At 39.3% G+C, this 15,607-nt stretch overlaps 1 protein-coding gene across 4 annotated transcripts in view; it reads right to left on the reverse strand.

Moving 5' to 3' along the window:
• GK (glycerol kinase) overlaps positions 1–15,607 on the reverse strand; it is a 79,351-nt gene that overhangs the window by 22,798 nt on the left and 40,946 nt on the right. For all 4 annotated transcript variants that reach the window (XM_061137089.1, XM_061137090.1, XM_061137091.1 and 1 more), the window contains 3 exons: positions 15,248–15,315; positions 8,641–8,683; positions 7,872–7,952 (listed from right to left, as the gene is read on the reverse strand). In XM_061137089.1, the coding sequence (XP_060993072.1) occupies positions 7,872–7,952; positions 8,641–8,683; positions 15,248–15,315 (192 nt within the window). The remainder of the gene's footprint in view (positions 1–7,871; positions 7,953–8,640; positions 8,684–15,247; positions 15,316–15,607) is intronic.

Below are 15,607 nucleotides of genomic sequence, written 5' to 3' on the forward strand. Positions count from 1 at the left end.
AAAACAACTGAAGGATCATGTGTCCCACTTCCTTTTTACTAACAATGAAATAGGAACCCAGAGATAACATTCTTAGTGATAAAATCCCTATCAACAGAGATGGTTGAGTTTGTGCCTTAAAAAAGTCACCTGTCCCTAACAGAGGATAACAGGCAAAATAGAAAAAGAGAAAAACAAAACAACACAGGCTAACTCAAGAAGAGAATAGCATCAATGTGGACAGAAACAGAAATGCACGGCCAAGCAGGGTTTGAGGCCACAGGCAAGATGGATTCGGATTCATTGTTCTGTATGTGTCAGGCAGCAGGAGGGGCTGGAACTGACTCCTGCAGAGGAAAAGAATTCAGAGTGCTTCATGTAAGACCAGGAAGGGTGTCAGTGCTTGAAGCCAGGGGCTCAGTGGTGCTCTCCTGCTTGTGTAGGGGTGTTGTCTTCCTGCTGACTAAGGCTATTGGCTTAATGGAAAACGAAGACTAGAAGGGAAAATTTCAAAATACATGAGGAAATCCAGGATTAAAACATCAGACACAGTGTTCAGAAAACAGAACACCTACATGCAAAAGAATTAAACCAGACAACTTTCTCACACCATATATGAAAATAAACTCCAAACAGATTTAAAACTTAAATGCAAGTTCTGAAAGTAGAAAACTTCTAGAAGAAAACATAGGCTGTATGCTCTTTGACCTCAGCAATATTCTTTTTGTACTGTCTCCTCAGGCAAGGGAAACCAAAGCAAAAATAAACTAAAAAGCTTTTGCACAGTGAATGGGAGAGAATATTTGCAAATGGGGTTAGTATACAAAATATACAAAGAATTCATATAACTCAATGTCAAAAACTATCTGATTACAACATTGACAGTGGACCTAAATAGATATTTTTCCAAAGAAGACATATAGATAGTAAATAGCCCCATGAAAAGGTGCTCAACATCACTAATCATCAAGGAAATGCAAATCAAAATCACAGTGCAATCTCCTCACTCCTGTCATAATGGCTATTATCAATAAGACAAGAAATAACAAGTGTTGGGGAGGATATGGAGAAAAGGGAACCCTTGAGCCCTGGTGTCCACTTCTGAGTAATTTTTCAAAGAAAACAAAAACACTAGTTAGAAAAGATATATGCACCACCATGTTCATTGCAGCATTATTTACGATTGCCAAGATATGAAAGTGACCTGAATATCTCTTGATAGATGAATAAAATGGATAATTTTATAATATATATAATGGAATATTACTCAGCCATAAAAGGGTGACATCTTGTGACTTGAGAAAATATGGGTGGACCTAGAGGGTACTTGCTAAGTGAAATAAGTCTGAGAAAGAAAATATAGCACGGTATCACTTGTATGTGGAATCCAAAAAATAAAACAAATGAACAAACAAAATAGAAATAGACTCACAGAAACAGAGAACAAAATGTTGGTTGCCTGAGGAGAAGAGGTTAGGAGGATGAATGAAAGAGATGAGGGAGATTAAGAGGTACAAGCTTTGGGACTTCCCTGGTGGTCCAGTGGTTAAGACTCTATGCTTCCAGTGCAGGGGGTATAGATTCAATCCCTGATTGAGAGCTAAGATCCCATAAGTGGCGTGGCCAATAAATTAATTACAAAAATAAGTAAGTCACAGGGATATAATATACAGCACTGGGGATATAGTCAATATAATAATTTTGCATGGTGACAGATGCTAACTAGACTTATTGTGGTGATCATTTTTTAATGTATAAAAATACTGAGTCACTATGTTGTACACTTAAAGCTAAGTATAAATTATTTACACTTTTATTAAAATTTGATTAAATCAAAATATACAGACTTTTTAGTAAATTAGATATTACTGCACATCATATGCTAGCTTAGAAGCATCACTTCTAGTAAAAATGTATGGAAGGGGAAGAAATCACATCAGTCAACAAAACTTAACAGTTGGAACAGAATTCATTCCAGTTTGACAAATAAGTCTTTAAAATAAGTATGTGCTAAATGTATTCAAAGGAATGAAATTAAGAGACTTCCCTGGTGGTCCAGATTAGGACTCTGAGCTTCCACTGCAGGGGTACAGGTTCAATTCCTGGTCGGGAAACTAAGATCCCACATGCCTTGCAGCATGGCCAAAAAAGAAAAAAAACAAACAAAAGCCAAAGAGGTAAATTAAGGTATGATTTCCATGAAAATAAAATGAATTACAAACCAAAAGAAAAAGAGAAATAAAACAAAATCAGGTGAAAACTAACCAATTAAAGATTCTAGAAATGAAAGTACTGAGTGAGATTAAAAAAGGGAGTAGATGAGATAAACCATAGAACAGACAAGAGAAAACAGGTAAATTATTGTTCTTATACACTGCTGGTGGTATTTACATATGGTAATGAAAAAGAATGAAACAATAGCGGTGAATCTCACAAATAGAATGTTGAGTGAAAGAGACCAAAGTTTGCATACTGTATTACACAGTCTCACTCTTTTGTATTGTTAACATATAAACTATTAAAAACATGCAAAACTAACTCTGGTGTTCAGGGTTGCACATTTAAGTGTTAGAACTATAAAGAAAATAAGAAAGTGGTTATAATAAAAGTCAAGGCAGTGGTTACCTTAGGAGAAAAGAAAGAGGCTGTGCTTGGGAGTGGGACATAGTGGGTTCCTGGCAGTTCTCTGTTTTTTGACCTGGGTGAGGTTACATGGGCCTTCATCTTTAATATTTCTTTGTTCTGGCTGTGCAGCATGTGAAAACTTAGTTCCCTGATCAGGGATCGAACCCCAGGCCCCTTGAAGTTAAAGTGTGGAGTCTTAATCACTGGACTGCTGGGGAAGTCCCACATGGGTCTTCTTTAATAATAACATACTAAGCTGTACATTGATGGTTTATGCATTTTTCTCTACACGTCTTACATTTCATAATTAAAATGTTTTTGTTTTGTTTGTTTAAAAGAGAGAATTTTGAAATGTAGATACTGAGAAACTCACCAGGGATACAGTACAGAGAAACAAAGAGATTAAATATATATAAAAGGGCAGTTAAGAGACATGGAGGGTGGGTTGGAAAGTTCCAATATCCAGACAATAGCAATTTCAGAAGAGGATGGAGGCAATGGTAGAGGAGCAATTTTGAAGAGATAATTGCTGAGAATGTTTCAGAACTGAAGACAGACTTGTATCCAAGTACCTAACAGAATAAGTAAAAATAAATCTAAACTAAGGCATATCATAGTAAAACTATAGAATATCAATGATAAGGATATAAAGTTTAAAAACTTTTATATCAGGGAAGCCAAGGTCTGATTGGCAGCAAAAAATGGCCAGAAGGGATTTACCTACAAAAACTGAGATTTTTATATCCATTCCAGAGAGAGGGCATAATAAAGAGAAACCTATAAAGAATAGGCTTACTACCCCAGATTCTATGAATTTTGAAAGGTTGTCCCCCAGCAAGATAAACCTGGGGGTGGTGAACGGGGACATAAATGGTCTGGGACCAAAGAAATGATACTGGACACAGAAATGGATAAATATGTCAGTTAATATGATTTATGATTGACTGAAAATAGTATGAATTACTGTACATTTTAGAAAAGGGGGAAATGAAAATTTTAAATTCAATAGCATGACTGCTGGTGGAGGTGGTAGGCATAAAGCATTCAAGGTCCTCATCATGATGAAGCTGGAGCCCCTTATACAGAGTGAAGTAAGCCAGAAAGATAAAGAACATTACAGCATACTGACACGTGTATATGGAATTTAGAAAGGTGATAACGATAACCCTATATGCAGAACAGAAAAAGAGACACAGAAGTACAGAACAGACTTTTGAACTCTGTGGGAGAAGGTGAGGGTGGGATGTTTCGAAAGAACAGCATGTATACTATCTATGGTGAAACAGATCACCAGCCCAGGTGGGATGCACGAGACAAGTGCTCGGGCCTGGTGCACTGGGAAGACCCAGAGGAATCGGGTGGAGAGGGAGGTGGGAGGGGGGATCGGGATTGGGAATACATGTAAATCCATGGCTGATTCATATCAATGTATGACAAAACCCACTGGAAAAAAAAAATAATAATAATAAAAAAAATAAAAATAAAAAAAAAAGGTCCTTATCATGGTTGGATAGTTATAAAAAATATTAAACAATTATAAACACTCTTGGAAAAATATGTAATTATTGTTTTGAAAGTACTACCAAAAAACCCCCAAATAACAATACAAAATTAGAAATGCCTTATGTTCCTTCCTAGTCAGCAGAGGCATAATGAAAGAAGACTAAAAACTAAGAGGGGTAGGTGTAGTTTCTGTTTTCAAAGAGGGTACTTTTAAAATTATTTATTTATTTATTTATTTTGGCATCACCAGGTGGGATCTTTGTTCCCTCACCAGGGATTGAAACTCTGTCCCTGGCAGTGAAAGCATGGAGTCCCAACCACTGGACCACCAGGGAATTCCCCAAAGAGAGTACTTTTGAAAGTAAAGAAAGTTACTTTTTGACACCTCAGATTGCAAAGCCTAGCCAAAATCTGTCAAATTACAGAAATGAGTATTAAATACCTGCTTTATAAGCACTTTCCCCAAAAATGAAGCAGGGTGACCAGGTGGAATTTGCATGAATTCTACTGAGAAAAAGTTATACCAATCTAGCTTGATTCTCTGCATTCTTTTTTGATTTTTAAAAAAATTTTACAAATTTTTGTGAAAAGAATTAGAAAACATGGAAAAGAAATTCTATCTGTCATTAACAAATGACTGTGTGTGTGTTATGGCTGAGTTGCTAGGTTAGCAGAAGAAGGGTGTGACTAAGGGGGAGAAAACACTGGACTGGGGAGACTGAAGCCCTGAATATTCAGATATATAAGGAAGGAGATGGTCCAGTGGGGCAGCCTAGGCATCTAGACTCTGATGTCCAATAATGTGGATTTGCATCAAACTACCTTGGCCAAATGACTCCAGTTTCACTTGCCTTCTTCACGCATGAAACAAGGGGGATAGCAGGGTGTAGCAAAGCCTGTTGTCATCTAATCCACTGCTTCCCTCAGCTTTAAAATTCTATGAAACTAAAAAGAATTACATGAATCAAAACAAAATCATATGGTAATATAAATGCTGGTGCTCTGTGTCAAGCCGGAGGGATACAGTGGGAAGGGAAGTGGGTTCAGGATGGAGGAGACGCATGTGTACCTATGGCCGATTCATATATGGCAACAACCATCACAGTATTGTAAAATCATTATCCTTCAATTAAAATAAATAAATTTAAAAAAAAAATCATAAAGCCAATGTGTTAAGTCTCCAGATAAGACAAAACTGGAAGAGTAAGAGTGAAGAATGAAAAAGCATTCAGACTTGTGTCAGAATTGGCTGAAATCGGTAGGGTCGCAAAGAGTCGGACACAACTGAGTGACTTCACTTTCACTTTTTCACTTTCACTATCATGAAGTTTAATAGGAAGAAACAAAGACCTCAATTTAGATGAACAAAAGATCGTCTGTGCAAATATTAATACAAAATGGCATAGACGTGGCTTGATAATTCATTCAAAAAGAGCTAGATATTTTAATATATGCTCCTGGAGCCAATGATATGATCGGATGATTAGACTAAATTAATGAACTCTCAGGTTAGAGTAGCCAGGTGTTTATGGCCATGGAGGCACAAATCCCACAGCGGGCATATTTCATTTTATTTTTTAAACATTTATTTATTTGGTTGCACAGGGTCTTAGCTGCAGCATGTGGGATCTAGTTCCCTGACCAGAGATTAAACCTGGGCCCCCGGCACTGGAGTGTGGAGTCTTAACCACTGGAAAACCAGGGAAGTCCCAGGAATACCTCATTTTACTGTGCTTTCCAGATACTAGGTTTTATTTTTCCCCACAAATTGAAGGTTTGTGGCAACTCTGCACAGAGCAAGTCTACTGGTGCCATTTTTCTAACATTTGCTCACTTTGTATCTCTGTGTCACATTTTGGTAAATCTAGCAATATTTCAAATTTTATTATTATATTTGTTAAGGTGATCCGTGATTAGTGATTTTTGGTGTTACTACTGTAATTGTTCTGGGGTGCCACAAATTGTTCCTATATAAGACGGTGAACTTAACGATAAGTGTGTATGTTCTGACAGCTCCACCAACTGGCCATTCCCCATTTCTCTACTTCTTCTCAGACCTCCCTATTCCCCGAGGTAGAACAATATTGAAATCAGGCCAATTAATAACCCTACAATAATCTCTAAATGCTCAAGTGAAAGGAAGAGTCCCATGTCTCACTTTAAACCAAAAACTCAATAGAAATAATTAAACTAGTGAGGAAATAATATCTAAAGCTGAGACAGACTGAAAGCTAGGCCTCTGGCACCAAATGGTTAGCCAAGTTGTGAATGCAAAGGAAAACTTGAAGTAGATTTTTAAAAGTGCTATCCAGTGAACACACGAATGATAAAGAAGCGAAACAACTTTATTGCTGATATGGAGCAAGTCTGAGTGATCTGGATAGGAGAACAAATGAACCACAACATTCCCTTAAGCCAGAGCAAGGCCCTAACTCTCTTTAATTCTATGAATGCTGAAAGAGGAGAGGAAGCTTCAGAAAAAAAGTCTGGAGCTAGGAGAGGTTGGTTCACATAGTTTAAGGAAAGAAATTATCTCTGTAACGTAAAAGTGCAAGGTGAAGCGCAAGTGGTGATGTAGAAGCCACAGCAAGTTATCCAGAAGATCTAGCTTAAGGCCATTAATGAAGGTGGCTACTAAACAACACATTTTCAATGTAGATGGAATAGCCTTATATTGGAAGGAAAGACATCTGAGACTTTCACAGCTGGAGAGAAGTCAATGTCTAACTTCAAAGCTTCAGAGGACAGGCTGTCTCTCTTGTTAGGGGCTAATACAGTTGGTGACCTTAAGTTGAAGCCAATGTTCGTTTACCACTCTGAAAATCCTAGGGTCCTTAAGAATTATGGTAAATCTATGCTGCCTGTGCTCTATAAATGAAACAAGAAAGCTTAGATGAGAGCACATCTGTTCACAACATGAAGTGCTGAATATTTTAAACCCACTGTGGAAACATAAGCTCAGAAGAGGATTCCCTTCAAAATATGAAGGGAACTGACAACGTACCTGGTCACACAAGAGCTCTGATGGAGACCTACAATGAGATTCATGCTGTTTTCCTGCCTACTAATGCAACATATGGGCTTCCCTGATGGCTCACAGATAAAGAATCTGCCTGCCAATGCAAGAGATGTGTGTTCGATCCCTGGGTTGGGAAGATCCCCTGGAGAAGGAAATGGCAACCCACTCCAGTATTCTTGCCTGGAGAATCCCATGGACAGAGGAGTCTGGTGGGATACAGTCCATGGGGTTGTGAAGAGTTGGACACGACTAAGTGACTAAACAACAACAACGCAGCATACATTCTGCAGCCCGTGAATCACAGAGTAATTGTGAATTTCAGCTCTCACTGTTTTAAGAAAGACAACTTGTATGGCTACAGTTGCCATAGACAGTGATTTCTCTGATGAATCTATCCTGGGAAAACTATAATGAAAACCTACTAGAAAGGATTCACCATTCTAGATGCCATAAGAACATTTGTAATTCATGTGAAGAGGTCAAAATTACATCAACCAGAGTTTAGAAGAAGTTCACTCCATCCCTCATGGATGACTTTGAGAAGTTCAACACTATTTCTAGGAAGTAACTAGAAATAACAAGAACTAGAATTGGAAATGGAGCTTTTTTGTGACTGAATTGTTGCAATGTCATGATAAAACTATAAGGAATGAGAAGTTGCTTCTCATTCTTACAGATAACACTGTTATTTTCATTAGCTTTTGAATGTCTGTCATATTATCTATACTGATTGAAATGTACTTACTTCTAATGCATAATATACGGGTTTATCTCTGCCGAGTTTGTATGCCACTGTGGTCAGAAGGCCATGTTCAGAAAATACACACTGTAGGAAAGAGAAAAAGAGTTTATAGCCAGGAAAACAAAAAGACAGTATATGAAAATTTTTAAAGCAAAAATGATCTAGTTATAATTCAATAAACACGACAATTTAGAAAATATATCTTAAAAATCAAAATTACCAGTATTAAGAACAATACACTTGGGAGACTGGGATACAGATATATATACTACTATATATAAAACAGACAACTAATAAGGATAACTAATAGCACAGAAAACTCTACTCAACACTCTGCAATGACCTACATGGGAAAAGAATCTTTAAAAAGTGGACATTCTTTGCTGTACACCTGAAACTACCACAACATTATAAATCAACTATTAACTCCAATAAAAATTATTTTAAAAAGAACAATACACTCAGATAGTACAAAAAGATTATCCCTTGTTGGAAATTAGACTTGAATTAAGAATCTGACAAGCTCCTAGTGAGATCTTCTACTAACACAATTAAAAATACACATATAAAAAAGTCAAAGAACCTAAAATGGTTCTTACAAGAATGCTTCAAATGTAGTGATACTCATCATTTTTATTGAGCTCTAAATGAAACCCTGATAAAAAAAAAAGCTGTTGACTCAAAAGTTACTTAATAGCAAATTATGTTGAAATACTGTTTACATGAAGTTAAAGAAGACTTCCATGAATCATTTAATTTGAAAAACACCAACCTTACGGCCTGTATTACATAGTAAGAAGCAGCCTGTTCCATACCTACAGTTAGGGGAAGAATGAACAGTAGGACAATTTTATTTAAAGTAAATGCTGAAACGTTAATAATATAACATTGACATTTAACATAGAACAATAAAAGAAATTAAATTTTTATAAAAGTTTCAAAAGTTAACAAATATCACATACACTCTTGGAATAATGTTTTAAAGAACAGTCTAGGGACTTCCCTGGTGGTCCAGTGGTAAAGAATTTCTCCTGCCAATGCAGAGAACCCTGGTTTGATCCCTGGTCTGGGAAGACCCCACATGCCACAGGGCAACTAAGCCCATGTGCTACAACCACTGAGCCCACACTCCTCAAAGCCCACGCTCTGCAACAAGAGGAACCACCACAATGAGAAGCCCAAGCACCACTAGAAAGTACCCCCCACTTGCCACAACTAGAGAAAGCCTGCACAGCAACCAAGACCCAGCATGGCCAAAAATAAATCAATATTTTTAAAATATGTGTTTCCTTAAAAAAAAAGTCTAGAAGAAAATGTACTTAGTGGAATCCTAATGGAAAAGCTCAACATTCAAAACACTAAGATCATGGCATCTAGTCCCATCACTTCATAGCAAATAGATGGGGGAAAAATGGAAACAGTGACAGACTTTATTTTCTTGGCATCCAAAATCACTGCAGATGGTGACTGCAGCCATGAAATTACAAGACACTTGCTCCTTGGAAGAAAAGCTATGACAAATCTAGACAGTGTATTGAAAAGCAGAGATATCACTTTGCCTACAAAGGTCCATATGGTCAAAGCTATGGTTTTTCCAGTAGTCATGTATGGATGTGAGAGTTGGGCCATAAAGAAGGCTGAGGGCCGAAGAATGGATGCTTTCAAACTGTGGTGCTGGAGAAGACTCTTGAGAGTCCCTTGGACAGCAAGGAGATCAAACCAGTTAATCCTAAAGGAAATCAACTCTGAATATTCACTGGAAGAACCAATGCTAAAACTGAAGCTCCAAAACTTTGGCCATCTGATGCAAAGAGCTGACTCATTGGAAAAGACCCTGATGCTGGGAAAGATTGAGGGCGGCAGAGGATGAGATGGTTGGATGGCATCACCGACTCAATGGACATGAGTTTGAGCAAGCTCCAGGAGTTGGTGATGGAAAGGGAAGCCTGGCGTGCTGCAGTCCATGGGGTCGCAAAGAGTCGGACACGACTGAGTGACTGAACAACAATGAAAAAATGCAAGTATAGTATTTGGAGCTTAGTCGTAACCCAGGTCCATGTTTATATTAATAAAATAGCACTGAGTTACAATAAATCCTAAATTCTCTCACAGTTACATCTCTACTAATCCATGTGGAGTGAAACATCATGGCTAATAGCCATTCAGCAATGGGACAGGCTGGCCTAAGGCCATCATTAGGCAGTCGTAAACCTCTGGCATGGAGAGAGTGTAGGTCCAGCGTGGGGGAAAAGTGTAGCTGGACTTTGGGACAGGAGTGGCGAGGAGGGAAAAGCTATTGCTGGTCTATCTCCTCCCTTCCCTACGCAGGCTAGGGTGTTCTAACAGTGCTGAGAGTCAGAGCCAGCACGTAGCATAGCTGCCAGGGAAGAACTGAATTTACTTTGTGGCGGCCTTATCAGCAAAAGCTTTGGACTCTGCAACAAATCTGGCACTTGGACATGCGTGAGTGGTTCTGAATTGTGCCGAGCAGATAAGTGGTTCAAGCTGATATCAGCAAGGGTCCCATGGCAACACTGTTCAAACGAGTTGGCTGTCATCTCTGGCTTGCCCCAGCTGTCCTAACCTGCCTGGGATTCCCTCCCCACAGGCCTTGCTGCTGTGCCCAGGTGGGAGAAGGGGGAGGGCTCAGCCCAGGGGTGTGCAGATAGATCCCAGCAGATGCTGCTATTAATATGAGTCAGTGCTAAGCCAACAGACCCCCACTTGCTGTGTTTGTCTTATGGAGCAAACAGAACGGGGGCAATTTTTCCCAAAAAACATGTTTCCAGGAACCACCGATGTGAAGAATAATTCGCCCAAGACCATCTATCTCTTTTGCTCAATTCAAGCATGATTGTGGGCTGCTTGATGACCAGTCAGCACATTCAGGGAGCATGGCGTTCATGAGTATCTATCTCAGTTTTCAAAGACACCAGTCAAATAACACTAGGTTCTGGTAATAATACATTTATGAAGTTAAAACACGTAAATCGCTATACCTTTTCACTTCTGTGATGCTAAAAAACCTACATATTTTAAGTCAATCTCTGTGAACAAATATTCATAAGAGTGGAAGTTAGTTATCTGTTCCACACTTTATAAAGGAGAAATCTGTACTGATTTAGTCCCCATATAAACACTATGTATACTGAACAGTAGTGTACAAGTCCATACTGAACAGTAGTGTACAAGTCCTAAATTATGAAATTGACACAGAAGCTCAAGGTACTTAATAGAAATAAATTCTTAAGTTCATGCACACTTAATAAATAATTAATGAGCATTATCAACGCATGAAGAGACTTCTTTGCTACATTTAGGCCACAGCATTTTTTTTTTTTTTTTTTTTTTGGTGGCTGAACAGTATGTGGGATCTTAGTTCCCCAACCAAGGATAGGACCCATGCCCCCTGCAGTAGAAATTTGGAGTCTTAACCACTGGACCACCGGGGAAGTCCCTAGACTACCGCTTGCAAAGCCATATATAGGCAATTATTTTCCTCTTAAATTTTATTTTTTTTCTTCCCAGTCATAAAAAATATATGGGTTTTTCAGCATTTATATGGTATACCAATCCTTTCTCAAGATTCTACTGTGTTCAGACAGTGGGGGTGGTGTGGTGGGGGTGTGTGAGTGGTCCTGGTTGAATCTGTGGAAGAGGCAGGAGGCCTCTGCTACTACACTTAGAGCCTCTGGGAGAGAGGAGGCACTTAAAACACAAGCTTAAATTAAAAACACAAACGAACAAAATTCCCCAAAGTTGGAAAGATCCTATTAATCTAACAAACTGTCTACTTCACTCTCCCTTCCTGGATGGTTGCGTTTTTGCATAGCACATTCTGTCCTGCTGTCTCTATCTTCTACTTACCTGCATCTCTTTTGACCATTTGTAACCTGGCTTCCATCTTGAGCATTCTATTAAAGCTTCATTCTTGGAAGTCACCACTGAAGACCTGATTTCTATGTCCTTTTTGTTCCATTTTGCACTGCTGACCAAGCCCCTCTCTTAAACAGAGACCCTGGTAGAGTCTTAAATAGAGACCCTGGATCTCCACATTAATGACTCACTACATTCTATTTGTCTGAATTCTCCACCCTGTCATCTCTTCCTTCTTCTAAATATCTCCTCTACCTATATACTTTTTCTTGGTAATTTCATCAATTCTTATTGCTTCAAAAATCACCTCTAAATATGGAAAATTCAAAATCTGTACATTTATACTACATTCATTCCCCATGACCATGTATGTATAATGTATAGCCTACCAGTATCACCAACGTATCCCAAACAGAAAGTCTTCTACTTGAACCCATTCCATACTCTGGCTACGTCTAACCACTGGGACCAGGTGACTAGACTCCATACCTACTTCCTGTCTCATGTTCCTCTGCAGTGCCATGGACATCCACCCATACCTCCATCTCAGTCCTCCTCATCCTTCTTAGTCCTTGTTATCGTTATGGAGATGCTGTAGCGGCCTCCATGTCCTCTCTGCCTCTAGTTTTTCCTCACTTTATTTTTAAAAAAAAAAATTTAGTTATTTATTTTTGGCTATGTCAGGCGAGTGTATGCTCCTCGATTCTTTGTCTTGTCACAACAAAAATTTGGAGTGACGGACATTAAAGCCCCTTGGCGGGTCACAGCTCTCGGAGAACAGACCGTGTTATAGCTCTTAAATAAATCAGTGTTACAGCTCTATTTATTTAGATAATAGCAGGAAAATCCATCTTTGAGGCATGAGGGCACGTCGATCCAAAGACGCAAAGAGAAGATCGCCCCATCGTGCGGGAGAGAGAGAGAAGAGGGCTTTGGCTGCTCTTTTTATGTTTCTCTGTCCCTGGGCCTGTCTTATGTAAACTGGGCCAGCCAGGAGTGTTATTTGTTTTACCTGAGGTTCTCACTCCGGTCCTCGGACCTTCCTTTGTTCTATTTACACGGGCTTTTCCCTTCCAGGTCTTTTAGCCACCACCATTCTGGACTCCTTTTCCCTATTCTAACTACCTAACAGCTATGCTGGGTCTTCATTGCTGAGCGGGCTTTATCTAGTTGCGGCAAGTGGGGGCCACTCTCTAGTTACAATGCACGGGCTTCTCATTGTGCTGGCTTCTCTTGCAGAGCACAGGCTCTTAGGTGCGGGAGCTTCAGCAGTTGCAGAATGTGGGCTCAGTAGTTGTGGCTCCTAGGCTCTAGAGCACAAGCTCAGTAGTGGTGGCACAGGGGCTTAGTCGCCATGCGGCATGTGGGATCTTCGGGGATCAAGGATCGAACCGTGACTCCCGCATTAGCAGGGAGATTCTTTACCACAGAGCCGCCAGGGAAGCCTTCTCCTCACTTTAACGCAGGACTGCCATATCATTAATGAACAGCAACAGTCACCTCTGAAAAGCAGCCCCCAAACCTTCAGAACTATCCCACTGCCTTCCAGAAAAAAAAAACAAAACTCCTTACTCTGGAATTTAGGGTGTCACAACCACCTTAGCCTTATTTTCCCACAATCACTTCCCTACCCAACTGTTCTCTGCATTCTCTAAATAAAGTTTTCCATTTCCTTATTTGCATCTTGGTTCAGTGTTCCATGTGTTCACCAATACTGCTCAGCCTTCAAAACGTCTCACTACTATACAATCTTTGTGATTTTTCTTCCCTCCCTTTGAGACCCAACAGCAGTACTTCCAAGTTTCTTATGGCACAGAAGTTCTTATCTATACCATGATGAACTGTATATCTGTGGTCTTTTCCTTCACGAAGAGAAACACGAGCCAAAGATCTTAAAATTCTTCCCCTCTTCCAACCTGCAGGGGCTGCTGAGGTACTCAGCCTGCCCTCCCTAACTTAAAGCCCGCATTTCCAGAATTGGCTGATAATGCTTAAGAGGGAGGGGAGTATAAACAGAAACAAAATCAGGCAACTTTACTTGGCACCTCCCATGTGCTCTAGAGTGTCAGGTACTTGCCAAAGAGAGATAGCATCTGCTTTACTAGCATTAGGGTACCAGGCAGAGGAGGAAAGAAGAGGGTGGGGGGACAGCCTACTTTTCTATCTTTTCTATCATTTCTCTGATTCCTGACTTAGCTACCTGAAATCCAGAATTCAAAGAATATGTTTCTAGACCCACAGGATACCATGACCTGTGAAGAATTTTCCTATCTCTCCTCTCAGAAAAACTGTCACCCAAATGTCACACTTTTGCATGAGGACTTCTGACCCTACTAGAATATAAGAAGACTACATCTAAAATATAGAGACATTCCATTACTGACAAAAAAGGAAGCACTAAAGTTAACAATGAGAGAATTAGAAAATGCTCAACAGGACTTCCCTGGCAGTCCAGATGTTAAGACTTCATACTGCAGGGGGTACGGGTTTGACCCCTGGTCCGGGAACTAAGATCCCACACACTGTGGGGTGTGGCCAAAAACAGAATCCTCAAGATAAAAACCATTAAAGGTAGACAGCCAGCTGCCAGGGCTATGGAAATCTTTGCCACACAGGGGACAATAAAGTATAAAGGTCAAGTGCCCTAAGTCCAATCAGCTGGATTCGGATGCAAAGACTGCTTTCCTCACTTATTAGCTTAACTTCTCTGAGTATCTGTTTTTCTCATCCTAAAGTGGGAGTCATCTTATCACTCTTAAATATGGGGCTTGTTATAGACTACATGTGTGACTACTAAGAAGACGAGATGAGAAAAAAAAATGCACCAAATCTCTACTTCTGTCATTCCTTCTGCTTTGTGTTGAAGCAGAAACTTCAAATGATGGGAGAAAACATAGTGCCAGAGAAATAACTTTGAAAAATCCCACAAGAATATGACTTCAAAATTAGAAAGCCTTGGGCAGGAACAATATGTTGAAAATGAGAGTTTCATCATGGCTTTCTTCCCTCTGCTCAGCCTACTTCCAACAACCTCTGCAAAGGGTAAGAATCCTTTATTTTTTATTATTTAAATTTTTTTAAATTGTATTTATTCTGGCTACCTGCATGGCATGTGGGATTATCACATTCCCTGACTAGGGATCAAACCCATGCCTCCTACATTGGACATGCAGAGTCTTAACCACTGGACCACCAGGGAAGTCCATCCCAAGGCAGAAATACTTTAAACCAACATTTAGTTTCTGTATGGAAAAGGTTTTGAATTTTATAAATTAAGGTTTTCACAAGCTTCATCAGTGTGTTTACATATGCCATGGTGTGATTTATGTAAAGGAAATGAACAAATGGCAAAAAGTGTATACATATATAACTGTAATGGCACTCTTGAACTATTAATTTTCAGTCTGGAGAAACTTCAAAAGCTTTTCCTCATTCCAAACATCAAAGGGAAAAACAAACAAACAAGACTCCATTGGTTTGCAGGTCTGTTTCTTAAAACTCACGTGTTTTTGGCTTGTCCATCTTGGAAGCACATTTGTCCCACCAACGCAGCAGACTGGTCTCCCAAACACTGAAATATATATATATATATATATATATGACAATAAAGAATACTAAGACAATATTATTCATTTTCTTTTTAGGAGAGCCATAAGATTTATTTTTCCTTCTTCATTTATAAAGGAGTGAACTGTCTTATATTCTTTGCATTGCCTCCATTTGGCCATTGCCCTATGTGTTAATACTCCGAACAGGGATGGGAAGGGAGAGTTAGAATTAATTTACTCAACAAAATTCTCAATAGCCCCCACTGCGTCCTGTCAAGACAAGAATTAGCCAATCCTTCTGCTCTTACTTATTTT

Source organism: Dama dama, chromosome X (genome assembly GCF_033118175.1).
Source record: "Dama dama isolate Ldn47 chromosome X, ASM3311817v1, whole genome shotgun sequence".
Lineage (NCBI taxonomy): Eukaryota > Metazoa > Chordata > Mammalia > Artiodactyla > Cervidae > Dama > Dama dama.